General features: G+C 47.8%; 9 protein-coding genes across 10 annotated transcripts; 3 read left to right on the forward strand and 6 right to left on the reverse strand.

The window, feature by feature from the left end:
• Nucleotides 1-413: 413 nt before the first annotated feature.
• Nucleotides 414-3,116, reverse strand: LOC9659683 (D-2-hydroxyglutarate dehydrogenase, mitochondrial). Its single transcript, XM_024669868.1, has 15 exons — nucleotides 3,031-3,116; nucleotides 2,733-2,965; nucleotides 2,576-2,677; nucleotides 2,475-2,522; nucleotides 2,349-2,419; nucleotides 2,186-2,304; nucleotides 2,036-2,131; nucleotides 1,869-1,978; nucleotides 1,731-1,811; nucleotides 1,574-1,671; nucleotides 1,411-1,519; nucleotides 1,253-1,358; nucleotides 1,118-1,203; nucleotides 929-1,054; nucleotides 414-878 (listed from the first exon to the last, which is right to left on the reverse strand). The coding sequence occupies exons 1-15, from the start codon at nucleotides 3,068-3,070 to the stop codon at nucleotides 804-806; spliced, it is 1,500 nt and encodes a 499-aa protein (XP_024525636.1). The 5' UTR covers nucleotides 3,071-3,116; the 3' UTR covers nucleotides 414-803.
• Nucleotides 3,104-4,610, reverse strand: LOC9659684 (vacuolar protein sorting-associated protein 26A). The gene is made up of 11 exons (XM_002965045.2): nucleotides 4,600-4,610; nucleotides 4,472-4,549; nucleotides 4,360-4,410; nucleotides 4,239-4,311; nucleotides 4,140-4,184; nucleotides 3,971-4,082; nucleotides 3,841-3,907; nucleotides 3,742-3,786; nucleotides 3,628-3,683; nucleotides 3,400-3,575; nucleotides 3,104-3,344 (listed from the first exon to the last, which is right to left on the reverse strand). The coding sequence occupies exons 1-11, from the start codon at nucleotides 4,600-4,602 to the stop codon at nucleotides 3,169-3,171; spliced, it is 882 nt and encodes a 293-aa protein (XP_002965091.2). The 5' UTR covers nucleotides 4,603-4,610; the 3' UTR covers nucleotides 3,104-3,168.
• A 5,652-nt stretch (nucleotides 4,611-10,262) lies between these two features.
• Nucleotides 10,263-14,391, forward strand: LOC9658460. 2 transcript variants are annotated; one of them, XM_024669749.1, is made up of 13 exons: nucleotides 10,263-10,362; nucleotides 10,455-10,769; nucleotides 10,884-12,102; nucleotides 12,229-12,390; nucleotides 12,477-12,576; nucleotides 12,652-12,720; nucleotides 12,781-13,078; nucleotides 13,144-13,253; nucleotides 13,338-13,382; nucleotides 13,450-13,623; nucleotides 13,795-13,940; nucleotides 14,013-14,102; nucleotides 14,153-14,391. In XM_024669749.1, exons 4-13 carry the CDS (start codon nucleotides 12,260-12,262, stop codon nucleotides 14,292-14,294), a joined length of 1,305 nt encoding a protein of 434 aa, XP_024525517.1. In that variant the 5' UTR covers nucleotides 10,263-10,362; nucleotides 10,455-10,769; nucleotides 10,884-12,102; nucleotides 12,229-12,259; the 3' UTR covers nucleotides 14,295-14,391. The 2 variants fall into 2 exon arrangements, with proteins under 2 accessions (XP_024525517.1, XP_024525516.1); XM_024669748.1 differs by having other exon boundaries at nucleotides 10,277-10,769.
• A 193-nt stretch (nucleotides 14,392-14,584) lies between these two features.
• LOC9658461 lies at nucleotides 14,585-18,218 on the reverse strand. Its single transcript, XM_002965046.2, has 5 exons — nucleotides 17,840-18,218; nucleotides 17,678-17,751; nucleotides 17,513-17,602; nucleotides 15,816-17,451; nucleotides 14,585-15,767 (listed from the first exon to the last, which is right to left on the reverse strand). Exons 1-5 carry the CDS (start codon nucleotides 18,086-18,088, stop codon nucleotides 14,685-14,687), a joined length of 3,132 nt encoding a protein of 1,043 aa, XP_002965092.1. The 5' UTR covers nucleotides 18,089-18,218; the 3' UTR covers nucleotides 14,585-14,684.
• Nucleotides 18,219-18,273: 55 nt separating this feature from the next.
• Nucleotides 18,274-21,123, forward strand: LOC9659686 (sterol 3-beta-glucosyltransferase UGT80A2). Its single transcript, XM_024669747.1, has 17 exons — nucleotides 18,274-18,628; nucleotides 18,686-18,734; nucleotides 18,799-18,983; nucleotides 19,054-19,125; nucleotides 19,173-19,284; nucleotides 19,336-19,424; nucleotides 19,482-19,552; nucleotides 19,607-19,688; nucleotides 19,745-19,846; nucleotides 19,896-19,948; nucleotides 19,996-20,030; nucleotides 20,080-20,233; nucleotides 20,290-20,487; nucleotides 20,539-20,598; nucleotides 20,657-20,696; nucleotides 20,750-20,968; nucleotides 21,024-21,123. The coding sequence occupies exons 3-17, from the start codon at nucleotides 18,918-18,920 to the stop codon at nucleotides 21,069-21,071; spliced, it is 1,401 nt and encodes a 466-aa protein (XP_024525515.1). The 5' UTR covers nucleotides 18,274-18,628; nucleotides 18,686-18,734; nucleotides 18,799-18,917; the 3' UTR covers nucleotides 21,072-21,123.
• Nucleotides 20,989-22,617, reverse strand: LOC9658462 (26S proteasome non-ATPase regulatory subunit 11 homolog). The gene has a single exon (XM_002965047.2). It carries the CDS (start codon nucleotides 22,436-22,438, stop codon nucleotides 21,116-21,118), a length of 1,323 nt encoding a protein of 440 aa, XP_002965093.2. The 5' UTR covers nucleotides 22,439-22,617; the 3' UTR covers nucleotides 20,989-21,115.
• A 31-nt stretch (nucleotides 22,618-22,648) lies between these two features.
• Nucleotides 22,649-23,305, forward strand: LOC9659687 (eukaryotic translation initiation factor 1A). The gene has a single exon (XM_002964708.2). The coding sequence runs from the start codon at nucleotides 22,757-22,759 to the stop codon at nucleotides 23,189-23,191; it is 435 nt and encodes a 144-aa protein (XP_002964754.1). The 5' UTR covers nucleotides 22,649-22,756; the 3' UTR covers nucleotides 23,192-23,305.
• Nucleotides 23,306-23,606: 301 nt separating this feature from the next.
• Nucleotides 23,607-24,182, reverse strand: LOC112344617. Its single transcript, XM_024669692.1, has one exon. The coding sequence runs from the start codon at nucleotides 24,180-24,182 to the stop codon at nucleotides 23,607-23,609; it is 576 nt and encodes a 191-aa protein (XP_024525460.1).
• A 55-nt stretch (nucleotides 24,183-24,237) lies between these two features.
• LOC9658463 lies at nucleotides 24,238-25,894 on the reverse strand. Its single transcript, XM_024669746.1, has 2 exons — nucleotides 25,619-25,894; nucleotides 24,238-25,559 (listed from the first exon to the last, which is right to left on the reverse strand). The coding sequence occupies exons 1-2, from the start codon at nucleotides 25,775-25,777 to the stop codon at nucleotides 24,288-24,290; spliced, it is 1,431 nt and encodes a 476-aa protein (XP_024525514.1). The 5' UTR covers nucleotides 25,778-25,894; the 3' UTR covers nucleotides 24,238-24,287.
• Nucleotides 25,895-26,608: the final 714 nt, after the last annotated feature.

The following is a 26,608-nucleotide window of genomic DNA, read 5'->3' on the forward strand; positions in this document are numbered from 1 at the left end:
ATGCTTGCCAGCTTTGTGCTACCTCATGCTGCTCACTACTACTCATGCTACTCATTGTTGCTTGCTTGGCTCGCTGCTGCTTGTGCTGCTGCTTGTGCTGCTCCCTATTGCTTGCTTGGCTCCTGCTTGCTCAACTCGCACTGCTCGCTACTACTCACTAGTGGCTGGAGCTGGATTAATGTGAGTGGTAGAGGGCTTCTTGCTTGGTGCTTATGATGATAAGCTCTGATTCAAGCACGTCTTGGAGTTCAATGAGCTCAATGTGATACCAGAGGAGCCCTCAGCCCACAAGGAATCCAGATGATATACACACTATTACTCTGTGATTTTACACGCTACTAAACCTCAAAGAAAGAAAGAAAAAAAAAGATTAGCAAAAAGATTTTAAAGAGATTGAAAAATAGAATGTTCGAAAAAATTGTTATATATAAATGCTCGCATCAAAACTTATCAATCAAGGAAACAACATAAGCAATGTGATCTGAAAAATTCTCGCGAGGGCTAGCGCTGTGGATTGCCCGCATTGGTGGAAGAGGTTGTGTTTCAGTGCCTCCAGCGCCGTTGGAAGGCTTCTTTGAAACAGTCGCCGCGCGGCATTTGTAGAGAGCGCGGGCATTTACTCGCTTACATTGCAAATGGGAGGCAATAATACCGTGCGGTATACAGCTCGAATAGTACCACGCGGTACGCTACTTAAGCTCCAACAGTACTGCCCGGCACAATTTTTTCATCTTAACCGGTAGTCTCGCGCGGTGTACAGCTTGAGCTCGACAGTACACGTGTCTTTTCTTTTCGTTTTTTTTTCACGCTATGACTTTGTAGGGATTAAGAATTCCGTTTGGGTCGAGCATAGCTTTCATCTTTCTCATCAATTCTACCTGCGAGAAAAGCAAAAGTTTCCAGAACTTTGAGAAGAAGTCGGATTTACCGTCTCGGGACTCCTGCTGTAGTGGATTGCGTGGGCTTTCATGAAGCCCAGCCCGTGCTCGGCGCTTACGCTGCCTTTGTGCGCCGCAGTCCACTCGTACACGAATGGTTCTATCTTTGCTATAAGCTGTTCGTCAAGTCTAGAGATCTTAGAGACGAAAACACTTGAAACTTGGAAGAAAAAGCTTGCCTTTTCGTCGTAGTCTGGAGCGGAGATGTTTAGATGAAGATTTCCATCGCCGAGATGACCGTACGCTACCACTGTGGCTAATCCTCCTGTTCAAAAGAGCTTTTTAAGTCTATAGACAATTTCACTATTTGTTACCGAGTCGTTCACGAAGAATTTCCACGAGATTGTAGAGGTCTTTGATCGGTATTGAGAGATCGTATTTGTACACTGCTCCAGCCTTCCCCAGGGCTTCGGCAATTCCCTGAAACAAAGATGGAGAAAAGATTGTAACGAGGAAGTTGTAGAAACCATGCCTCTCTTATATGCCAGAAATTTGATATTTGAGTGTTGTCCTGTGCGATTGTGCCGTCGACAACGAGTCCTTGTGTAAGAACAGTCTCCACAAAGTTATCTAGCTTCTCCCTGTAAAAAAAACATAAGTACAGACATCCTAGGAGCGTGGATGTAATAGCTTACTTATCATGTGACTGATTACTGCCTGTGGTTTCTATGAGAAGGTAAAATTTTTCCTTGGCATCGGGAAGTGGATGACGATGTCCGGAGTGTTTTAGCACCTAAAAGAAACTGATTTAGATCAAACATGAAATGGATCCCATACAAGTTCTTCGCTTACCATATCAAGCGCAAACGAATCAATAAACTCAAATGCCGACAGCACTTCGCCGAGATGTTTCCTTGCTTCGAGAAGCATTTTCTGTGGAGGAAACATCAGCAAACATGCGAAAAAGAGGATCACAATGTCGTTTCTTACCTGGCAGCTTGTGTAGTCTGTGCACGCCAGAAATCCCACATTCACGGAAGGTAGCTTTTGTGGTGTCAGCACAGCCACTTTAGTCACCACTCCAAGTGTTCCTTCGGCTCCTGTTTAAATGCTTTGTAAGCAGTGATATGGAACTGCTTTGTAGAAATGAAACATACCAATAAAGAGTTGCTTCAAATCGTAGCCCGTGTTGTCCTTTCTTAAACTCGATAGCATATCCAGAATTGTTCCATCTGATAATACAACTTCAAGGCCTACAAGAAAGAAGAAGGTTTGAGACTTAGAAAGAGCAAATCTACGATTTCTACCGAGAATGTTTCCATGCAGTGACCCGTATCTTATCAAACGAAGGCCACCTGCGTTTGTAGAAACGTTTCCTCCGATCTGGCAGCTTCCTTTGGCTCCGAGGTCCAAGGGAAACATGAAACTGCGAGGAGATTAAGCCGAGATTAAACTGAAGTAAGTTTATACCCTTTGTCCGCAAGAAATTTGTCCAGTGTTTCCAAAATGCAGCCTGCTTCACAGATGAGAATACCACTGACCTGCAAGCTTCGAGATTCGAACGGATGAGAAATCTAGAGAAACGAGAAGTCCCACCTCATCGAAGGAAATGATCGAGTTCATTGCTCCTAGATTGACTATAACCTGGTTGGATCATTCCAAAACTAGAGCTTGAAACAGATAAGTTTTTTTCATACCTCATCAAATACAGGAACGCTTCCTCCAACAAGCCCCGTGTTGCCACCTTGAGGAACAACAGCAATTCTTCTCGAACTGCTGTACTTCAGGATCTCGGCTACCTGGCCTGGAGGAACTAAGAACTTTGGAGAGAAAACGTTTAATCGAGACACTCACTTGATTTGAAGATTGGGGGCGAAGGAGGAGCTGAGCGGATCCTTTGAACTTCCTCATCCAGTCCGTGTTGGCCACTTCCAATTCATCCTTGTCCACAACCAGGCCCTTCGATCCCACTATCCCGGAGAAGTGCTTGATATCTTGATCATCCAGTGTTGCAAAGCGTTCATCTCTTACAACTTTGGAGGACGCTGGAACGCTGTAAGCTCGACAATTCTCTAGCCACTTCTTCCCTGGAGAAACTCGAGCGATCAAGTTTTGGAATGATAGAGAAAACTCATGAAAGAAGAATGTGTACCGAGAGGTGTCCAGCGTCGTTGAGCTAGAATTCTCCTCATCTCCGGTAGAGCGAGCCCTAATAGAAAGTCTAGTAAGTAGTGTGCATCGTTTATTCATTCACCACTGCCACTTATTCCAGAAGAGAAGCTCGAAGGCTCTAAAACGGTCGAGCTCTATACATTGTCACCTCTTGTTGCTTGAAGTAGCGTCGATCTTCCTCGTCCACGAGCACCAGGTTGAGGTAGTACTTGACGCTGAATTTGTTGTTCACGTTGCGATACGTTGGCGTGAGATTGAAAGGACTCAGAAACAAGCGAATTGGAACGGATTCTCCTGCCATAAAACAAAGTTAAAAAGAGGAACTTTCAGTCGATCATCAAGGACATACCACGAACAGGAGCTCCATCCATAAGTTCATACTTTGCAATCGTCTCGGTCTCGTTGTAAGTGTTTGGCCCCGAGCCAGTGGACTCCCGGCGTCTTACTTCAATCTCCATGTGTCGGATCTTGAACCGGACGAGTAGAAAGAAAATCTTGCCAAGGATCACGTCCTTCAAGTGATATCTGAAAGGAAAAACTTGTTTTTCTCCAAGAGCTAAACAACGTGAAGGCTTACTTGCTTTTGTTGTACTCGAACTCTATGTGTAGACAATCCTCAATCCCAACCTCCATCTAAGCACAAGTTAGTTTTTTTTTAAAATAAAAAAACAGTAAATTGTCGAAAAAAAACCTTGATAGAATTGTTGATTGCGGGAGGAGTCGAGAAATTGTGTACCTGGTTATGCAGGAAGTTAAGAAAAAAGTCAGCCTTGTTTGCTCAAGATCATACCCAGAAGTCCTTGCTCTCTGTAAGATTCGACAAATAGTTTCTGCTAACAGTGACTTTCAGTATATACCTACAAGAAAGAAAGAAAAAAGCATTGACAAAAAGAGAGAGAGAGAAAAACATGAACACTAACCTCAATCTCACGTTTGTGCCGTTGTAGGATTCATACGGCATTTCCACCGCTGAGAACTCAAAAGGATAGACTTTTCTCTCCGCAATCTCTCCCAAGACATCCAGCTCCCTCACTGGAAAAAGTTGGAGTATATAGAACTTGAAACTATAGAACTAGAAACTAAAGCTACCAAGTGATGTGAAATCGTAGTAATTCCCGCGATCGAAATAGAGCTCTGTGAAGTTTTTCGTGTGAGCAAAAAAAAGAGAGTTGTTCTATAAAAAAGTACCAATCTGCCCGAGTAGCTCGATCTTCACACCGGTATGCTCAAGCTTTCTTCCAGGCAATGGATCGATACGAACCTGTTGTTCCATGCTAGAAAAATTCCATGACGAGCTAAACAGCCATACCTCTCCATGAAGGCTCTCTTGGCTGTGAAAAATCGGCAGACCATTGCCCTTCTACAACACAATGCAAAACCATTAGCGGAAAGAAGAGGAAGAAATACAGAGAAATCGATACATAGTTTCTTCTGGTATCACTCTCGGCAAGCATGATCGCGATCACGCAAGGCGATTTGAAAGCGCCGACGATTAGATCCTGCCAGAGAAAGAGATCATATCAGTGTAAGAACAAAGATCACACCACACCATTGCGCCTGCTCCGGGATGATAGAACCCTACATTCCATTTTAAGTACGTGGCACAATGTGAAAGTGACACGTCACAAACTTGGGATATTGATATTTGGAGTCTTAAATTTAAAGGTTTGTTCAAGCAAACCCATTGTCGTTATAGAGGCAATCAATGGTGCTGGTCACAGCGCTTCCATCCTTGTCATTGCAAGTTGTAGTGAAATCGCACTCTGTGAAAAAGCGATCTGCTGCTATATAGAATTCGCTGAATTTTGAGTACTGCCAAACTGTGGGGTAAAACTCACTGCAAGTGAACGTCTTGTTGGGGTTAACCTGGATGCACCATGCCAAGTCGATGCTCATCAGAGCATAGAGCCGGCCTGTGCTCCTTTGGCACTTGAGATTTCGTGCTGACGGCTGGCAAGGAGCGGCATGAGGTCTTGAATCCTACAATGTTCAAACAAGCCATACATTTTCATCACTATAAGTACTAAGAAGAACAATATCATGGACTCACAGTGGCCTGTGGTGGAGTGCCCATGAGCAGCAGGACCATGGAGAAGCTGAGAAGGAGAGCAAACGATGCCATGACTTTGAGAAACATGAATAGCTAGCTCTTGGCCAAGCTCATTGCTACTTTGACAGCTCTCCAGGTAATAACATAAAATTCTAAAAAGCTGTTGATCCACCCAGTCTCGAATAAAAGCAACTTTGGTGATAGGACCATCTGAGATCAAAACCAGCACCAGTGCTATAGAAGATTAGGTAATTAATGGATTTTAAATCTGTTGACAATATGAGTAAGGAATATACTATAAATATTTAAGTATATCACTAATTCTCTCTAATTCTTTTTAATTATGATTTAGTATTAATTTTATTATTAATCACTAATATAAACTGTGATTTTGAGTGCATGGAATATGGAAATAGAATATACACAATTATTCTATTAGCCTTAAAACCCTAGCTTATATATAAAAGAAGATTGAAATCAATCCGATAACTATCAAAATCCCACTACACTAATATTAATATATAACATTGTAACGATTTAGCTGGACGTACATTATCTCCCTCTTTCGAAAGGAAGGATAAAAGGTAATTAAAGTTTGAAATTAAACTCAATACATGAGAGTTCTTATTAAGTTAGTGTAAGTGATTAATTTTTTCATTATACTTTAGTCATTTAACCACACTATTGACCATTTGAAAGAGTTTCATTTATAATATCCACAAATATTATTTCTGATTTAGGGACTTGTTAACCTCGTTTATTAACCTATATGCCACTATACTTTTGCACTTAGTAGAAGTGCTTTATATGTTTGATCCCAAACGTACATATAAATGTATGTTATATGTACATTTATATAAATATTAGTGTACATATTTATGTACACTAATATAAATATGTATTAGTGTACATATTTATATGTTACACTATAGTTATGTCCATTTACCTTTGTTTCATTAATGATCCAAAACCATACATACCAAAGTCCCATTTCTTAAAGACTGGGCCGTCCATCTATAAGTGGTTATCCCATAACCACATTTTAGCATCTTTAAGATGCCTAGAGATATGGGAACACCCTTTCCTAATATCCCTTTTTTCAGTTTTTATCAAATCCCTTTTCATCCACAATAGTACTTGCTAACATTGTCAGTGTGTCAAGACTCGAAGGCCTAACCACTAAATCCCATTGACTTATAAAACTTCTTTACCATATGACCAAACCTTTAGTCACTATACAAGAGGTACACTCTTCTTCATTTCTCACTTTAGGATGATATTTCAAAATACTATGGCTCTATGTAAGTTTCATTGGTACTCCCCCCACCTTTTGCCTGTGAGACATAAATCCTTAAGCCCCAAAGTGGAGCCGAAAGGGTGCCATGTGGTAGTAGCCGAAGTGAAAGCCAAACAAGCGTAACATGTTTGGACTAAAAGTTTCAACTTGAAAAGTCGAGAGCGAGAGTGGAACTCCTAACAAAGGGCTCAAGGAACAAGTTCGAAACTAGCAATATGGATAAACAAGTAGGTAGCTTGGTGAAGTGTTTAAGAGCTGACTTTAGCTCCCTCAGGAGATCAAATGGTCAATGCTTCCAATCTAAGTGTGGTGGCACTATTTATTTGGATATCTGGCGTGGCTCAATGGAACTTCGTTTTAGCCCCATGGCTAGAGCACCCAAAGGTGGAAGGTGGGTACTCATGAGGCTTGGTGTAGGGTTATGATGTTTCGAAATGTTGTCTTAAAATCCCGGACTGTGGAAAGGAAAAAGAATAATCCTTTAGTGTAGTGACCAAGGATGCAATCACATGGTGAGGAAGTCCCAAAGGACAGTGGGACTTAGTGGTTGGGCCTATGGGCCTTGATCCAGTGGCAATGTTGGTAAACACGGCCATGGACAAAAAGGGACTTAATGAAAACTAAATAATGGATATTAGAGAAGGTTGTTCCCCATATCTATGGGCATCCTAAGGATACTAAGAAGTGTATTTGGGATGATCACTTATAGATAGAAGGCCTAGTCTTTGAGAGATGGGATTGTGATGTAGTTGGTGTTGGATCACTAGTGTGACAAAGGTGAATGGGCATGGCCTTAGTATAATAGGCTGATATGTTGATGGAACCTTTGGGGTGTCGATCATGGGATCAGATACGTGAAGCACTTGGACCAAATGCAAAGGTTGAGTGGCATATATGCTATTCTCGGGGCTAATAAGCCTCAAGTTCAGAATAAAACTTATGGAGGTTGTGAATAAAACTCCTCTAAGTGGTCACTAAAGTAAATTGGAAAATTTAGTCACTTACATTGCCTTTGGGTGCATTAATTATGTGGCTAAAATGAAGTATCCAAATAGGTAATGCCACTTAAACTTAGATTGGGAGCATTGACCATTCGATTTTTCGGGGGAGTTAAAGTTGCCTCTTGAACACTTCACCAAATTACCGTATGTCATATTGGCTTTTTTTGGCTAAATTGGTTCCACTGGAGTGCAATCTCTACACTCTCCTTACTATCGTTTGACAATCGTTTTGGGCTTTCACCCCCTAACCACTAGTATTTGGACTCGGATTTGAATATGAGTTTGGATTCGGTCTCGGTTTTTGTCTCAGTCTCAGTTTTTGTCTCAAACTCCATCCTGGACTCAATTTCAATCTTTATTGGACTCCATCTTAGATTCTTTCTCGGATTCCATTTTGGACTCCATCTTGGACACTATCTTGAACTCCTTTTCAGACTCTATTTTAAACTCCTCCTTAAACTCTATCTCGGACTCGGTCCGAACACTTTTATATATCACAACACTTGTTATGTGTCAATCCCTCTAATGTCCTTTTCTAGAGACTTGTTCACCGATCATTTTATACTCATTTCTCAAGCACTTATTTAAGAGTTCCACTCTCACTTTCAACTTTCTAAGTCAGAGTTTTTTGTCCAAACATGTTACATTCATTGGCCATATGACTTATTTTTGGCTCCACTTTGGGACTTAAGGATTTATATTTTATAGCTAGTGTAAGATAGAACAAAAGAGGACTAAAGAGCTAGACCGAGAATGCTTAGCAAGAATCACATAAAAGTTTCTACTTTATGTTTATTTAATTAAGTATAGATGTTAAGTTTAATTTACTAACACTTGAACAAAAGGAGCTAAAAAGAGAAATAGCAATATTGATCTTCTACTATTGTGGTAGTACGGAAAAAATATCTAAAAGGACTTATTGATAGGTTACTCACAATCACATTTACAACACTCTTGGGCTTAGTAAAACTCATTGTATTTCTAAATGAGTTTGTGTCAACTTTATTTGGTGCTACCAACTTATTAAAGTGTGCTTCTGATGTTGTTTTGAGTGTTTACAGATATTTTATAGATTTTTAAAAATCTTTTCTAGAGTATTTTTGCTTAAATATTTACATTTTCTTGGCTGGAAATGAAGTTTATTTAATAAACAAAAGAATTTATATTTTTGGTGTGGTGCTATTTTGTGAGAGGTGTATTTTTGAAACTTTAGTAGTCCATTTAAAAAGAATTTTAAGTAAATGTTGAATTTTTTTTATCTAAGTATAATATTATTAAATAAAATCTGGCTATAAAATTAGTGTTTTGAACTAATTTTATAATAATAAAAAAATAAATGAAATAATAACCAACCAATACAATTCAGCTAAATAAATATTATTATTAATACTGGAAAGAAAAATAATAAAAAATGGTAGTATTCAAAAAATTGTATTTAAAAGTTTATTAACGATTTGTTCTTTATTAAAATTTAAAAAAAATTTAATTTTTAATTTTACATTTTATTATTTGTAATTTTAAAATTACTTTTATGTTCTTGGTGTGGTGTGATTTTGTGAGAGGTGTATTTTTGAAACTTTAATAATCCAATTAAAAATAATTTTAAGCAAATGCTGAAAACTTTTGTCTAAGTATAATGCTATCAAATAAAATCTGATTATTATTTTAAAATAATTTTATAATAATAATAAAATAAATGAAATAACAACCAACAATGCATGGTATTATTAATACTGGAAAGAACAATAATAATAAAATAATAGTATTAATAAAATAGTATTTAAAAAATTATTAACAATTTGTTCTAAAGTAAACTTTAAATAAAAACTATTATAAATTTGAATTTTGCATTTTATTATTTGTAATTTTAAAATTACTTTTGTACCACCAAAATAGTGTAGACTTCTAGGGTTTTTCCGCGGGCCAAGAATGCCATCGCCATGGAGGTATCTAGCCGAGATCTAGAATCTAGGCAATGTTTCAGCATGGTAGAATCCAGGCATTCTTCTCGATTTTCGGAAGAGATGCTAGAATCACTGGAGCTAGTGTGAGATTCATGGGCGGAGGGCCTCGGACATTCCCGGGCGGAGTTACAAAGTGGCAGTGGAAGAGAATGCAGGAGAAGAAAAAGAAGGAGAGGGACAGGATATGGCTGTCTAAGGAGAGATCTCTGTACGAGAGGAGGAGGAGGGCTCAGATAATGGCGTTGATGCCACTCCGGCCCTGGGAGAAAATCCATCCAGAGGCGCCATCGCTTCCAAAGATCGACAAGGATCCCAAGATCAAGGAGATGGCTCACCGCTTCCAGACTTGCCGAGGGGTGGATCTCTGGACCAAGAACGATGGTCCGGAGACATGCCGGGAGCTCCGAGAGCTCGACCAGGATGGCTCGGCTCCAGAGTTGCCGGTTCTCAAAGCTTTCCGGCCGCTGGCACTGTCAACTTCGCAGAGAATCAGCGATCTTAGCAAGAGCCAGCAGGTAGCAATGGCCCAGAAGCAAGAACAGCAGCGGCAAGATGAGGAGCAGCGAGAGTCCCGGATCAAGAAAACGTTTTACAGCCGGAGGCACGATGATCCTCCCGAGGGTGACGAGGTTTTCCAGCACAGCCGGTTCATGCTAGCGAGTTATCTCCGCAAGCAAGGACATATGGGACTCGGCTACGCAGCCGAGACGACCGGGATCACGAAAGATAGCAGCACTTCTAGCGGTGACAGCGACAACACGATCGAGAGAAGTGACTACTCGTCGTGGCTGAGCGCGCTCGCAAACGATCGACAAAGGCTGGCCGAGCGACAGGAAAGTGTGGCCGCTGGAAAGAGATCTGGTCAACAGCATCGACCGGGTCAAGTTGCCACGGATGGCGATAAGCACTGAGCCAGCACTGGTGGAAATCTTACTCTCCAGCGCAGCGTTTCTATCAAGACGCAACGCGGTGGCCGATGATCTTGTTTTTATATTTCCTGGTACGTGATCTTATCTTCCCAGCTTTCTTATCGCTCTTTTCTCTCTTTCGTGCGTGGTTTTCTAACTGGAAGCGTGTTGGATCACAACAAAGCGAGAAGCATCAGTGATGATCGACTCACAGTAGCAAGGTGGCTCTCGGATCAAAAAATCGCAATCCTCCCGCATCTTCCAAAGTTAAAAGTGCATAGCGGTTTCTTTGGAGACAGGTGTCATCGTGGCTGAGAGCTTTTGCAGACGATCGACAAAAGCTGAGCGAAAGATCACGCTGCAAAGATGAAAAGCTTTTCTCCTCCATTACGCCAAATTGCCACGGTAACAACAAGCGATGAAACAACGCTGCTGTGCTGGGGAGCGCGATCGTCAATGGCAAATATCCGGTGGATCGTGATCTTGTTTTTAGCTCCTGGTACGTGATCTTATCTCTTGTCGCTTCGTTTTTTCTTTTTTCTTTCCTTTCTTTCGCTTGTTTGATCCGCTCAGTGAATGGTTTCCTGACTGTGATGTGGTTCCCACTTTGTAGGTGCGACAAGGACACGCAAAAAACACCGCAAAAGAGGATCATTCAAACAAAAAATGCGATTTTGCTTAGTAGCAAGGGGCGGACAAACGCTCGGCCAATCATTTAGAGGCCAGTTTTTGGCACGATGCAACAGCAAATAGCACAGGAGTCAGGACTGATTCTTTCCCGGTTAGCCGAGGTTTTGTTCGAGAGGAATCCGAGCTGGGGACTGGACAAACGAGATCGGCTCCACACCAATCACCGTAGGGGAGAAACTTGGCAATCCTATGAGCGAGAATCACCGCAAGGAGGGAACTTGGCAGCGAGAATCACCGCAAGGGAGAAACTTGGCAACCCGAGTCCAAGGTGGAACAGTCCGAGTTGGAGTCCGATATGGCTAGAGTCCGAGATGGAGTGTCCGAGATGATAGACTTTTCCCGGTTTCTCCGAGATGGAATGGCGTTCGTTTTGGAAGGGATCCGAGCTGGACGGCCCCAGTCACTGCAAGGGAGAAAGTTAATGAGCGAGCGTGGGGTGAGTCCGAGGTGGCTAGTCCGAGATGGAGTGGATCTCTTGACGAGGACGACAATGACTCCCTATGCCGTGCATGGTAGACGTGTGTGCACACACACTCTGTGTGTGCGCGAGGAAAAGGAATGGTGTGGTGACACGTGGCGTAGTGGCGGATATTCCGTTACTAGCCAAGAAGGTACATTCCGTCGGTAGGCCTATCGGTAAGTAAAAAAAATTGGCGAACGGTCTCCGTTATTTGGACTGAGATTATTTAAACGCAAAGGGGCATTTGATTTTGGATCCCTTCCAGCAAGGTTTTCCTTCTCGTCCGCCATAGCCCAGAGGATCCGCCGCCATGGCGATCGGTGGCGCATTCCCGCTGAATCGATGTAATATCGGCTAGATAGATTCGATCTGGTGCTCCCGATCCATTGCGGTCTTCTTTCCTCGATTTCTTCTTCTTCGTCGGCAGCGCGCAATGGAACCCGGCGATGCGGCACACCGCATCATGAGAAAGCTGAATTTCGCGGAGGATCAAGGCCCTGTCTCGAGGTCCGCCCCGTCGATGCCGTCGGCGCCCGCCGCTGTGCCAGCCCGCGCAAGGTCTTCCTCCTCTTCTCCTTCTTCCCACGCCAATCTATGATCCGCCCGGAGCAGCAGCACGTATTTTCTTGAATCATCCGGCTCGTCACGATCGGTCCTGGCACCGCAAAGTAATTTTTCTCAGGTAACGTGGAATCCATCCCAATCCTATCGGTTAGAATAGAATGCCGGCACCGTTTCTTTCTTTTCTTTTCTTTGCTTGCGCTTTTTCGCGAAGCTAATTTTTTCCTCCATGGCATTGTTGTTACAGGACTGGCGGAAGCTTGGAAAATTCTGTGAGCATGGCTTTGGCCTTGTTTCACCACAATCCCGTCGCGGCGGCTTGCGCATCCCTCAGGTCTAGCTGCGCGAATCGCCGGCGCCAGAATCCATTGTGTCACGCAACGATTTTGAGCTCCTCGCATTCATCCCGGTGAGTGGATATTAGACCGTGGTACTGTATTCACCACTGTTGACGTCACTAATCGTGTATTCTCGCGCTTGGTGATCGATCGACAGGGCTTTTAACAATCGTTGCAAATCCAAACCTTGCATTAATAAATTGCTGGCAATGAGCTGTGGCACGGCGAAGCCGTGCAGTGGCCAACTTGAAAACGAGGTAACAACCGTTTGATTCATTCATGGGTTCTTCGTGATCTCTTTGTACTCACTTGCGTTGTCTCTGTGCGTGTAGACTATGAAGCTTGCTAGACGGGCTTTTTGCGAAGAAGTAACAAGAAAAGAAAATGTTTCTCTGGCAAAGGTATATGGCCTACCCGACTGACGCTTTATCTCATCTTTTCCTTTTTTTCTTTTGTGGAAGGCTGCACTGTTGATTTCGATAGAAGACGAAGCTTTTATAATGGCTAATCGAGAAAGGGACATGGCAGCTTTGCAGAAGGAAGGTCGAAGTGTTTTCCCGCATACAAAAATATATCCCACCGACGCGCTCTATTTGGAGGGCCAGAGCATTGCTCATTGGCTGGATAAGCTAGATTCTCTCGTCAAGACGAGTCAGCATCCAATGGAGGTGTTAAAGACGTTTACCAAGAAATCCTCGCTAACCACGGACCCTAGTAACTTTTACTTGCACCAGGTTCTAAGTCTCGGTGCTGGAACTGGTAAGCGTCTTTGACTATTTTTTTCCTGACGATCTTACGTTGTGTTGTATTTTTTCTTCTTTCAGCTATAATGCTTGGCATCCTTTATATGGAGCTCTCCAGGAGAATGGGCTTACCTGTGAGCGGAGCACCAGTAGGGGATGACTTCCTCGTTTGGCCCTCGACTGAAAACAATGTATGGTGTGACTTTCTACGCACTGCTTAGGATTTTGACGTTCAGAATCTCAGCTAACCGTGTACTGTGAGTTTGGTGTTGCAGGTTATCAGTGGGGGTGATTCAGTCGAAACAGGGTTAAGTGCGGAGGTATAAGTTAGCTACATGTTGCCAGTGATGGTAATATCGTATCTCCTTTGGCGTGTGTGGTTCTCAGATGGTCTTTGAGCCCTTCAAGGGTGGAAAGATATGGTCCAAAAAATCAGATGGAAGTTACGTAAGGCAGCACTCGAGTGCTGCAAGTGGTCCGCAGGCTGGACCTCATCCAACAAGCGGCTTGCGACCCGTCTCTGACCAGGCAATCTTATCGGTTCTTCTGCGCAAGCTCAAAGTGAGTAGAATTCCTTTTCATTTTCACTTCTTTCCTTCTCTGCAAGAAGTCTTTTCTTCTTTTATTCCTTTGCATACACGACTTCTGATATAGTTTTCATGGTTGGACTGTTTGTTGCACATCCAGTAGGGAGCAGTAGATCATCCATAGTGCTTAGCTTTGTTGTTGCAGCGCCTCTACTGGAAGCGAGCAGCCAAAGCTTATGCAGGGTGCGACATTGCTGCCCCGCTCCATCCACTGGCGCTCGCCACTGCCCAAGGTGTGCCGCTGCTTAGTCTCGGCAAAGAGCAAACTCTTCTTCGCCCGCAAGACTTGAGGCAAGCAAAAGCTTTTGGTTTTCTTCCTCCTCAGCTTAGCGGTGCTTGTTTCCTTGTTTCGCGATTGCACAGGCTTGCAGTAGCGGCATCCGAGAAGCTGTTGCTGTTGCAGCGAGACTGGATAACGCGGCGAGATCACGGGCTTCTCCTGTATCATTCCAGGTATAAAACTCTTCTTTAGTCCTGGCAAGATAGTAACTTGCGAAACACAGGCGATATGGGGAGGCTCTCCAGGAGCTGAGCGCTTGCCTGGCTGTGGCGCCGGTTCACGACTTGCAAATCCTGGAGCCATTCGTGGAGAAGCTTCACTTGCTCCGGGTGGAATCATCGTGGGCCGCGTCCTTGAACAGCTGATCTTGATTGATTGATCGATCAATCCAAAAAAAAGAGTATTGTTGGCTATCATAACAGAAAATAAACCATTGATCGATCCCACATTAAAACCTTTAAAGGTGAGTATTTTGCGTGAAAGCTTGGAAAAGATTGAGGGTCACGAAATAGTAACCTTTAAAGGTGTTAATGTGTGACATAACGAAATCGACCAATTGTTTAGAAAATTATTATCCTTTTAATGTAATAATAAAACTATAACAAATAAATTGTAAGCATGTACCTACACATTAAGAAAAGATTGTTTCTCGTGATGATCAAAAAACATAGGCATTCTTGAGTTTAAAAAAGAAAGAAAAGGAAAAGAACGAGAGAGAAAAATAATAGAGAGCTTCCTTCTCCCATCATCTTCTTTCATCTCTTAGCGCGCTTTGCCGCTGGCCTTTGGCCGTCCTTGGCTGACGATCTCTTGTTTCGAACGCCGCGAACTGGAGCAGTAGTAGCAGCAGTAGCGCCACCACCACCACCGGCCGGAGTAGCAGCAGTGGCGCTCGGAGTTGGAGCAACGCCATCGCTCTCCTTCTCTTTCACTACACTAGCAGCAGCCCCTTTGCCTTTCTTCTTGGACGAGCTCTGCTTGTCCTGGTTGGAAGCCGAGGCTTTGGAGTCTTTGCGCTCCTTAGCTCGATCCTTCTTCTCCTCCTTGTCTTTCTCCTTCTCCTTCTCCTTCTCTTTGCTTGCTACTGCCGCCGCCGCCGCCGCCGCCGCCGCCGCCGCCGCCGCCGCGGCCTCCTCGGCCTTTCCAATCTTCTTCACTATAGCATCCAGCGGCTTCTCTCTGGTGACGCCTTTGCCGGACTTGTGCTCGCTGCTACCGCCGCCACCGGCCCCTCCTCCTCCGCCACCTCTGTTCTTCCGGCCATAAGCCTTGAGCGGCTTGGCCTTGCCTCCCTCCACCTCGGGCTCTCCCCCCTCTCGCGTGTCGTCCTCTTCCCCGCCACCTTTGCTGCTGGGAACGCCGCCGCCGGGGCTCAAGCTCGCGCTCTTGGACCTGCTGTTGTCGCTCGCCGCGTTCTCTACAGCTCCGGTGGTTGTCGTCGTGGTGGTGGTGGTGGGAGTAGTCGTCGCGGGTACACTCGCCTGGCGTGCTGGTGTCGTGCTTACTGCTGTGGCGGCGGTGGCTTTGGTTGAACAGTTCTCGAGCGCAGTAGCAGGCTTTTTGGTCTCTCTCTTCCGCGGGGCCGCCTTGTCGGGCTTTGTAGCGCCGGCTTCTGCTTGCATCAGCTTGTCCATCTCTTCCATCACCAGCTTCCTCATCACCACCGCTGCGCTGTGCTCCGGCGAATCTCGCGGGTAGAAAACGATGCAGTTGTTGAAGACGAGTAAGATGTCCCGGAAAAACTCCAGACTGCCCGAGTATGCTCCCTCCTTGAGGCGTGCTCTTATCATGTTGAGATCAATGTGCCTTCGAACAACTTGAGCATAGCGAGGATCGTCCTGCACGAGTACAGAGCGAATTAACATAAACTATCAAGGATAAGGTACCTGGCTTTCTTGTTTCTGCTTGAAGAAAGAAGCTTGCTTGTGGTTGGAAATCGTCCGGAGGCAGTCCATGAGAGGTTGAAGCTTGAGGATGTGCGCGGTTTCGTTTTTGGTCCTCCTACTTGTTGGAGAGTCCTCGGGCCCGTCGGCTTGAGAGCCAACATCACTTCGTTCAACTCGGCTGTCCTTCGACTGCTCGAGAGCACTGCCACTGCCCTCGTTAACACTTGCTGGAGAACCAATGTCCTGCGTACTGGCCCTCGAAACCACTGCATTGTCAGCTTTTTCCACTGAGTCGGCCTGACGAGTTCCTCCCTGTGACTCGTCGCTCTTCTCGTTCAAATCCGCAGCAGGCTTTACGTCTGTGCTCGAAGAATGTTGAGCAGCACTGGCGCTCGATTCCTTCTCGTCCTGCGAGACTCGCCTCGCGTTTGGCTGCTCGGTAACAATATCTACCACCAACCCGTCGACCTGGACAACGTCGTCGTCTGCTGGCTGATTAGCATCCGACTTCGTAACATCTTCGGCCTCCGGGACATGCGTACTCAAAACTGGAAGTGGCTCGTCACTTGCTTTTGTCCCCTCGGTGTCCAAAAGCATCTCACTCCCTGACTCGACGGTGGTAGGAGCCACTGCTGTGTTTTCGGAAGCAGATCCTACAAAATTGCCGTCGGATGCTCTGACAGCTTCCTTGCCTCCGGTAACATCTGCAGAAGCCTTAGGATCGCCAGCGGCAATTGCTGATGGCTCCCCTTGATCAACAATTGGTAACTTATCCACCTTAGCATCTTCCATATCCTCAACGCCAGGAACATCAGAGCTAACAGCTTCAACAGTTTCCTTCTCTTCCACCGCTGGTGCTTGCCTTTTCTCTTCCGATAAAACTTCGGTTGATTTTCCATCACCTTCCATTCCATCTCCGTCATCTTGACAAGTACCATCCTTTACGGGAGCCCGCGCTGCATCGTCTGGTTCGGTATCAGAAGCAACGACTTCTTTACTAGCAGTTTCTCGTTCGGACTGTTTACTCTTGCCAATGTCAGCTTCATTCTTCAAGCAAACCATGTCATCACCACCCGGTTTTGTCTCGTCTTCATCCTGGCGCATTCCTTCATGCGACCCATCTGCTACTACTTTATCTATATCCTCGACCCGCTTCTCTGTATCAACATCTGTGACTACTTCTACCTTCTGTGCACTGTGAGATTGATCCTCCATATCTACATCCCTTACCGCTGCTTCTGATGCTTTTTCTGTGTCGGCTGCCTCCACCTCCGCAGATTCATCTGTTGCCACCTTCGCATCTTCCATCGCCTCTGTTGCAGGTTTCCCATCAGCAGTTTCTTCATACTTCTTGACTTCGTCCATACTATCCCTCTTTGCATCATTTTCAACGGTCGAAACCTCATTGCTCTTAGAGATCCCTGTCTCCTCAGTGCCAACGCCACCTGGAGGATTCCTCTTGTCGACTTCCACGTCCCCATCTTGGACAACACAACTCTCTGGAGCGCTTTGATCCGCTGGCTTTGTATGCTCCACTAAGCCAGCGCCAGGCTTTTCCGAAGCGTGCTGCTTGCTCGTAACCTGCAAGCTCTGCGCTCTCTCAGCCTTGAGCCTCTTCAATCTGTTTGTCAAGGACCTGCCTTGCCAAAGGCCACCTCAGAACAAAGAAAATTTTCCAAAAACCAAGCACTACTCACGCTATACACCCATCGTGCCACTCAAGCTCTCGTTTGAGATGTGCCATCCTTCGTTTGCGAACATCGTCAAACCATGAAGGGTACTGCTCTCTACACGAACCAAAAAAAAAAAAAAAACTTGTATCATCTATCAAACGACAAAAAATAAAAATGGTGAGCCATCACCTTCCATTCCCACCGTTGCAGTATCCCGATCCGCCATAGCGACCGCAAAGAGCATCAAACTTGCTCTTACAGGCCTGCGAGAACCACACAACAAAATTTCAATAATATTGCCCAGATATCATTTTTCTAATGGAAGATCTAGCGCAAAGAGAGAATGCTTACCTCCTGGGAGAAAGACGACGATGGCAGGCTGAGGAGCTTGACCCGCGCTTGGAGCTCGCTAGCCACGGAGCTCCAATCGCCGGTCCCATGCCGGGCCACTGCGCTCACGAGGAAGAGCTCCTCGAGCGTCCCCCACGCCACGACTGCCGATCCCGACGCCTCGGCTACGCATTCATCCTCTTGCGGCCGCTGCTGCTGGGCGAGAATCTGTGGCTGCGGCGGCTGCTGGAGAATACGCGCATCTTCCATGAGGCGCGCTGCATCTATCAGATCCCAATTCGCGCCCCAACCTAGGGTTCTTGCAGTGGTTTAGGAGGAGATCTTGAATCAATGTCGCAACACACCTCCATTTTGGAAGAGCCCTAGATTTCGCGAAAGGAATCGAACCACTGCCCTTTTTATAATGAGGCCCTTTAAAAAATTGGGCACGCGAATGGGAATGGAACCCCGGATCGTTGGTTTTACTTGCTTAGCATGAGCGACGAGGAGAAGAGGGAGAGCGCTTGGGGCTTCGAGGAGGCGCCATCGCCATCGCCATCGCCATCGCCACCAGCATCGCCGCCAGCGACATCGCCGACAGTGCCGCTGCTGCCCGTGCATCAAGCATCACCGATGCCGCTGGTTCTTGCGGGGGTATCGACTGGCCAGATGCTCTTGCTCAAGCGATTCAAGGATGCGGTGAGGCAGGGCAAGCCGATTCCAAATATGCACATCATCCAGCCAGTTCTTCTCGGTGGCGCCGGCGCTTGCGCATTTGGAGGTCTCCTGAGCGCGCTTGGCTTTTTACGGGTATGATTTTTTCCTGTGTCCTACATTCTTTTGTTTGATCGCTCTAGGCTGTTACAGTTCGACAAGATCTTTGGAGCTCGCAAGCCACAGATCGAGGCGTGATCGGGTTCGTAAAGTTGCCAGTTTTCATGGTTTTTCTTGGATTCACTTTGATTTTGTGATGTTGCCAGGTTTCCTGGATAGGAATTCGTTCTAGTTTGTTTTTTTGAGAAGGAAAGAGACATCTTTTTGCCAAAGACGAAGAAGTTCTATCGGTTTAATAACAAGTGCTGTTGTTTTTCACTCGAGCATGGCAACTTGTAACGTTGGTGTGTTTATGGCTTTTGGTACCCTTGGCGACATACTTCCTTTAGCGGTGAGCTTCGTTCTTTCAACAATCGCTCGCTTCTTAACTCGCGCTTATGGTTTCTCTTATTTTCTTGCAGTACGTTGCTATAGCTTTAGCTCGAGCGACTACGAAGTATTCTATTACGTTCATCACTCATGATTCGCATCAGGTATTGTGGTTTTAGCTGTACATCTCTGGAAACCGTTGCATTCACAGGTTTTGAAGGCGCTCCTTTTACCTGCTGGTATTGTTTTGCGCTCCGTCTCAACACCTGCAGTCTTGACACCTGAACAGAAACGGGACTCTTTCCCAGACTCGCTTACTTCTGGTAACACAGTTCCAAAGTGTGAACTTTCACTCATCCGTGCTCGATGCGTAGAAATTCACATGGAGGAGTGCCTGGACGCGATTGAAAGTCAGGAATCCCACGGTACCATTAGCTTCATTGCAATCAATTTCTTCGCCCTGGTCGGTTTGTCTGAGTTTACGATCACGCTTTTACCTGTGTTTCGGTTCCTTCGTCAGGAAGGCTGGCATATTGCAGAGCTTTTGAATGTGCGGTGTATCGTACTTGCGCCATATGTCATGCCTTACAGGCAAGAGAGATACTCAGTGCTCGCATAAACTTTATTGGATTTGATCTTGCGCAGTGCTCCTGCGTCGTTTGAGCGCAGCTTCAGACAAGTGTACCCTCGTCTGTACAAGCGACTACAACGAGCATCAGCTGAAGAGGTCTCTCGATATATTTTCTCGTTTTAAAACTTGCGCTTTCTGATTCAATTCACCAGGTTGGATGGAAGGATGTAACACATTGGATGTGGCCGCTTTTTACTGACAGATGGACGTCATGGCGCGTTCGAAAGCTTCGGCTTAGCGCGTGTCCCTTGACGGTGGGCTCTTTACATCAAATGAATAACAATGTAAGCTTCCTTGCTTCAGGATCCCGTTACGGAACTACCTGTTCACGACTGGCCCCGCTCAGTACCACTCTTGTAACTTTGCTTTTAAACTTTGTCCCGTTGATTCATTCGTCCTTCAGGTATGGATTCAGCGAGAAAGTTGTAGAATGTCCAGGTGAGTTTCTAGTTTTTGTAACCTTAAGTTTGATACGCGAGTGCTATAGGTTATTGGCCCAGCAGCGTGCGTGTGTGCGGCTTCTGGCTGCCACCTGACCGTGGGGTTTCGGGGACAACTCATCTTGCACCAAAACTTGCGGAATTTTTGTTGAGAAGCGCCGATTCCAAGCCTGTCTTTATTGGACTGAGCTCAATAACCAGGTACAATTGCGTCTTTTCTATAGGCAGCATTCAAAACTTGTGTTCTTTGTCTGCAGCATGGGCTTTCTTCAAAATCCTCTGGGGATGCTACAAGTTGTCACGGATGTTTTGAAAGCTGTAAATATGCGCGGTGTGCTTTTTACAGCCGGTCACCCGTCTCTTGAAGCAGCTGTTACGAGTGCTGCTGGTCTGGCAACGTCTTGCCTGGAGAAAGAAGGGCTCACTCTTGGTCACAACTTATTCTGCTACTCCGGGTATGAAAGCTCCATCTTTTGCCAATCAGCAACGTGTTCTTTTCCGTCTAGATATGTTCCTTACAACGATTTGTTTCCAAAATGCTCAGTAGTCATTCATCACGGTGGAAGGTAACAAAGCCATTCACATCTTCATCTGGCTCGGACAAACGCTTTTGTGTTTTCGCAGTGGAACGACTGCTGCTTGTCTTCATGCCGGAGTTCCTCAGGTAATCTAATCTCTTCGTGAATCTCCTCGTGTTTCTTACCAACACGTTTACAGGTGATATGCCCGTTTATTCTCGACCAGTTCTACTGGGCGGAGCGAATGTCATGGCTTGGAGTGTCTCCACAGCCTCTCAAGCCATACCATCTCGTCCCCGATGCGACCAAGCTTGAAATCTCGGGAGCCGTGGACGCAGTAACTCTGGCAGTGCGCGAGGCTTTGACAGACAGAATCAAAACAAACGCCATGGAACTCGCAAGCAGCATCAATGACGAGGTACTCTTAAACGCTTACGATTTGGTCTAAAGCTCAAACTGGAACTCCAATGCAGGATGGCTGTTCCAGAGCTGTGCAAATTATAATGGAAGAAACGCCGTAAAAACTTTCTCGGAAGTGGAAAGAAGAGAGAACAAGCACTGCTCTCTAAGCCATGATCTTGGCAGACTTCAAGTAGAGGCTATCCACCACCTTGCTCACGTTCGAGATGGTATCCAGCGTCGCCGGATAGATCCCATCCGTTTGGGCCGAGTCGAAGATGATGAGGCACCCGGCACCCTGGTCCAGCGTCCCCAAGAACTTCTTATCCAGTATCATCTGCGACAGCTTCTTCTCCACCGTCTCAATGGGCAGCCCGATGAGCCGCGAGATGTGCGTGATCTCCACCCGCGAGAAAGGCTCGATCAGCCGGCAGAGGTTCTGCTCCAGCAGCGTGTCGTAGAGCGACGAGAGGTGCCGGTGGACGATGGGATCCTCCTCCAGCTGCGGCTTGTACGTGGCCAGCGCCTCCTCGAAGTCCTTGAGCGAGCGCTTGGCGTAAGCTTCCGCCACAGCTTTCATGGCGTCGAGCTCCACCCCGGTGTACTTGAGCCCGGCCTTGGACGAGATCAAGCTGCCAACGTCGTCGGCCTGGTTGGTCATGATCTTGCACAGCAGCATGTACTTGAGCGAGAACACGGCCCTGGGATCGTCCAGCGCGTTGAAGGCCTCGAATCCCTCGTAGAAGTAGCTGAAGCCCGTCTTGTAGTCCTTCTCCTCGGCGTGGAGGATGCCGCTCTGGAGATCGATGGTTCCCTGCTGCGCTGGAGGAACGTAGATCGCGTTGGCGGCGGTCCTGGCGGCCGTGAGCGCCGCCTTGGCCTTGGGGAGGTTGCGCAGCGCGAAGTGGAGCTTGCTCTCGAGGAGATCGATGTCGACGAGGAGGAGCTTGTCGTCGAGCTTGCGGACTTCTCTCACGAGCTTCGTGATGAGCGCCAGCGCCTCGGAGTAGTCTTTCACTTCCATGAGCAGCGCTGCGAGGCGCGCTTCCACTCTCTGCCGGAGGAACGTCCTCTTCTCGGTGCGCGTCCACTCCACCATCTCCCGGCACAGCGATATTTGCAGCGTGGAGGTGCCTGGGATCTTGGCCACGGCGTCGATCACCCCGCGCACGATCTTGGCGGTCTTGGCCTTTGGGATTACGGCGAAGAAGGGGCGGAGCTCCGTGAGCAGGCTGCGCAGATCCTCGGCCCTCTTTTGCTGCGAGAAGAGCTCCGACAGCACCGAGATTGCCTGCTCCTTCACGCGCAGCACCTCCGCCGCGCTGGACGAGTCCCGCAGCACGGATTGCAGCAGCGAGATCGCCCTGGGCGGGTCCGCGTCTTGAATCTCCAGCGCCTGAGCTAGGATCTCCTCCGCCCCGGCTGACGGAGGCGGCGGTGGCATCAGGGACGAGGAGGACGATGCTTGCGCGACAACCGCAGTAGCCATGGCGGCCAAATATAAACCCTAGCCTCCGGATCTACCCCGCGCCGCGCGTGACAGTCGCTTACCTCGATCGATCGCCTAGAGGAAGAGAGAGTGAAAAGAAAGAACTAGGGTTTGGACAACTACTGTGGCGGGCCGCCACAGCACCGCCAGTACACGCGCTGGAGCCCTAATTCCCGGGGCATAAATATCAAGAGCCCTAATTAGGTCGGTCTCTTTTGGGGCAGCGCGCGAGGGTTTCGAGCGCGGGGGCCGCGGGCGCGGGCGCCGATTTCTTTCCACGACTAGCACGAACACCACCAGCGGCGGCGGCGATCCAGCATGCCGAAGAACAAGGGAAAGGGAGGGAAGAACCGGAAGCGAGGTAAGAACGAGGCGGACGATGAGAAGCGCGAGCTCGTGTTCAAGGAGGACGGGCAGGAGTACGCGCAGGTGATCCGGATGCTGGGCAACGGGCGCTGCGAGTCGATGTGCATCGATGGGATCAAGCGGATGTGCCACATCCGGGGCAAGATGCACAAGAAGGTGTGGATCGCGGCGGGGGATATCATTCTGGTGGGGCTGCGGGACTACCAGGATGATAAGGCGGATGTGATCCTCAAGTACCAGCCCGACGAGGCGCGGCTGCTCAAGGCGTACAACGAGCTGCCCGATAACATCCGGCTCAACGAGGGGATTGCCAGCGTCATGGACGACGAGGAGGAGGGCGGCGACGATTACATCGAGTTTGAGGACGAGGACATCGACAAGATCTAAGAGGGCAGCTAAGCACTGCTTTGTTTCTATATATCTCTCTCTTCTCTTCTATTCTACTAGAAGCACGAGAACAAAGAGTCAATGAGAGAAATCTTCATTGATCGACCCAATTCATCTCTAGCGTTTGGATTGTTTTCTCGGAGAAACCGATTGTTGGAAGAGAGATCCTAGAAATCTCTCGTGGTGGATGGATCTCCACCAGAAACACACAATGAAATCTCCATTGATCGATCCAATTCGCAAGTGATTTGGATTACCCGAATTCGAGCGGATAGAGATCTACGCACCACTCACTCCCGTGGGTCCAAAGATCTACGTTTCTCGTGGGTCCAACGATCTACTCTCTTCGTTTCTAGAGAATTCTCTTGTGCCTGTCTCTAGCGAAGAACCCTAAAAGAGAACGTTCTCTAATCGCTCACCTCCTCTTCTTCACCACCGCGGCCTTGAGCGACGCGGCCGTGTCCACCGCATAGCCGCCAATCGGGGGTAGAATCGTGGGCGGCACTGCCTTGAGCGCCGTCTTCCTCATCCCCATCACCGGCGTCTTGATCCCGGCGCGGAGGTGATCCGGCAGCGCCCCGATCGCCGCCACCTTCGCCGCCAGCATCCGCCCCTCGGACCACTGCTTCTCCCTGTGCTCGTTCATCAAGATCCGGCTGGTCTCCTTGGCCAGCCGGTTGAGCTCCGCCAGCATCGTCTGCCGCTCGCCGTCGCTGATCTTGATCTTGGGCTCGATCGTCTTGCGCTTGGATTGCACCTGGACGCGAATCGTTGCGCCGACCCCAGCGTCCTTGACATTCTTGCTCTCCACGCCCTTCTTGCCCAGCTTCTTGCCGGCCCCCGCCCCACCCTTCTTGTAGCCGCTCTTCTTGGCCGCCTCCACGATCTTACCCTTCTTCGTGCCAGACACGCCCAGCACGCGATTCGTGGAGATGCCGCGCCACGGCACCGCCCATGGGATCACCTGGCGCAAGCGCCCCAAGATCACCATAGAGATGCCCAGAAATTTAGGGTTCTTGGTTCCAGAAATTTAGGGTTCCTGGGCATTTCAGAAATTTAGGGTTCTTGGGCATTTCTAGAGATGAAAAATGCCCATCTAGAGATCGGCCATGTTGAAATTCCATCGCAAGTGCATCATGCTTCTCGTCCCGGGAATTGGCAGCCGATACTCATCCGAGATGCAAATGGACAGCCCCTCCGTCAAGAGCCTCAGCCTGGTGGAGTGATTCAGCAGTCTCATGCAAGCCGATCGGATTTGCTCCATCTCCAGCTCCGGCGCAAACACCAAGTTCCTCAATCGCAGCTTCTTCCGGACGTGGAGATTGAGATTCCCCAGCTTCTCCTCCTCGGCCTTGAACTCGATCCTCCTCTTGACAGCCTCACGGCCCCTCTCGTTGACGAACTTGTAGATCTCTGCCAAGTTCTCGGTCACCGGCACGTTGATATACCCCATTCGATCGTCGACGCTCATGCTGCTGCCACTGCTGCTCGTCACTCGAATCGGGAGATCGTGAAACTTTCCATCACCGACAGCTCCAATCGCCTCGGCCTCGTGCAGCACCTTGTCAAGGAACGAAGAATACTCCTGCTCCAAGGAGAGCGCATCGTCTGCGAAGATCATCTCCACTTCCATCAGCCGTGCCGCTCGAAACTCCTTCACTCGCCTCTCCCGGACTGCTGCTCGCTTCGCTGCGATGGAGCTCACATCGAGCTGGCGGAAGAACTCCGCCCAGAACACCGGACCATCGTCGTGGTTGAGCCACAAGTTGCCGAGACCATCCACGCCACAGCAGCTATCACCGATGAGAAGCGCGCAGCCTTTGAGCTCGCAATCCGGGACGCTGTCAAGAGCTCGAGCTAGCGAGTGGAGGCACTGGAGCTGCGAGTCGGGCGGCAAATCCTTCCGGAACGAGACCGTCACCCCGCGGCCCAGCCGCAGCGCGTTCCTGACCACGATCATCCGCTGCTCCTGCCCAAGAACAGTCGTCTCGTTCTGCCGCTGGAGCTCCGACGCGGTCTGGAAGAGCTCCGAGAGCTTCATCGTCAGCCTGCTCTTGGAGAGTATCTCGCCACCGCCTGTGAGGTTCCCGGAGAACTCCGGCGAGAGTCCAAACGAGGAGAGTAGCAAGCCCAGTGCCGATCGAGTAGCAGGCAGCATCTCAGTTCCTGGCAGCGTTGCCTGTGGCGGTGGCAAGCACACCTCCACCTTCTTGATCGATTCCTCCTTCTCATCCTTGAATCCCTTGGGCTCTCGCTCGCGCCGGACGTAGAATTCGAGCTTGTACTCATTGACCGAGCAATTCACCTGGCCGCCCTTGGCGACGCGGAGGTATTCCTGGAGGAGCTGGAAGGAGCGCTGATTGATCTCCTGCCAGTCACGATTGGAGCGATTGGAGTCTCGATTGCGCAGAGAAGTGAGAGATTTACCTGGTGCTGCGGGTAACTGTGGAAGAGATCCGGATGAACGAGCTTGAACAGGCGCCGGAGCTCGTCGAGGACGTGAGGACGCGGAGATTGCTGCTGGCAGTAGCCCGCATTGCGGAATCTCTGGCAGAGGAGACGCAGCACCGACCGAGACGATTGCATGGAGAATTTAGGGTTCTTCGCCTTCCTGAGAATATTCGCGGGATATTTTTAGTACCATAAAATCTTGCTTCGGCAGTAGGAGTTTAGTACGGGAAGAAGGCCGGAATTGTCATGTCATGGCCTCCGCAAAACAAATAGAAACAGTGTAATGAAACTTAAGGTAAAGAAGCTTACCTCTACCGCTCATGAGTCTCTCGCTCAGCTCCTTTATGGAGCACCAAAGGTTTGCGAAATAAGCTCACTCAGCCCGGTTGTGGAACATTTGCATCGCAATGCAGTCGGGCCGAATTGCTGCGACAACAGGAGTATTACAAGAGGAGCAAATAGAAACCAAACCCTATACCTGGAGAATCTGGAGTGCGTCTTCCACAACCTTCTGGAAGAAGTTGAAGTGACAGTATTGCCTTCCTACCTCAAGGTCGAAGTTGTTAGCGAGCTTTTAATGTAGTGCCTGCAAGCTTAGTTCGGCCCCAGCCTGAAAATCATAAAATCATTCCATTGTAATGAAGTCATTGTATAAGCTATTAAGCTAAGTATCGAGGAACAGATTGTAGGTGGCTCGGTGAGCCACAGGACGACCCTCACAAACATTATTGTGTGCACTGGGAGCCAGAGCACCAAGGCATCCCCTATAACAAAATGTAAGTTCTACACTTCACTTCTACATCACATAGCTCACTCGCCTTCACTTCGTGAAATTGATATGTAGCTGGTGTGATTATGCTTCTGCCAGGCTGACTTTTGCCCGAATAGGGAGAACCCTCTGTGAAAGAGGCATCGCTCCAACAGGACGGGCCCACGAAGAACTGCTTCCACGCCAGAGGCAGGCTG

The sequence above is a fragment of the Selaginella moellendorffii genome, unplaced genomic scaffold (assembly GCF_000143415.4).
Source record: "Selaginella moellendorffii unplaced genomic scaffold, v1.0 SELMOscaffold_5, whole genome shotgun sequence".
Lineage (NCBI taxonomy): Eukaryota > Viridiplantae > Streptophyta > Lycopodiopsida > Selaginellales > Selaginellaceae > Selaginella > Selaginella moellendorffii.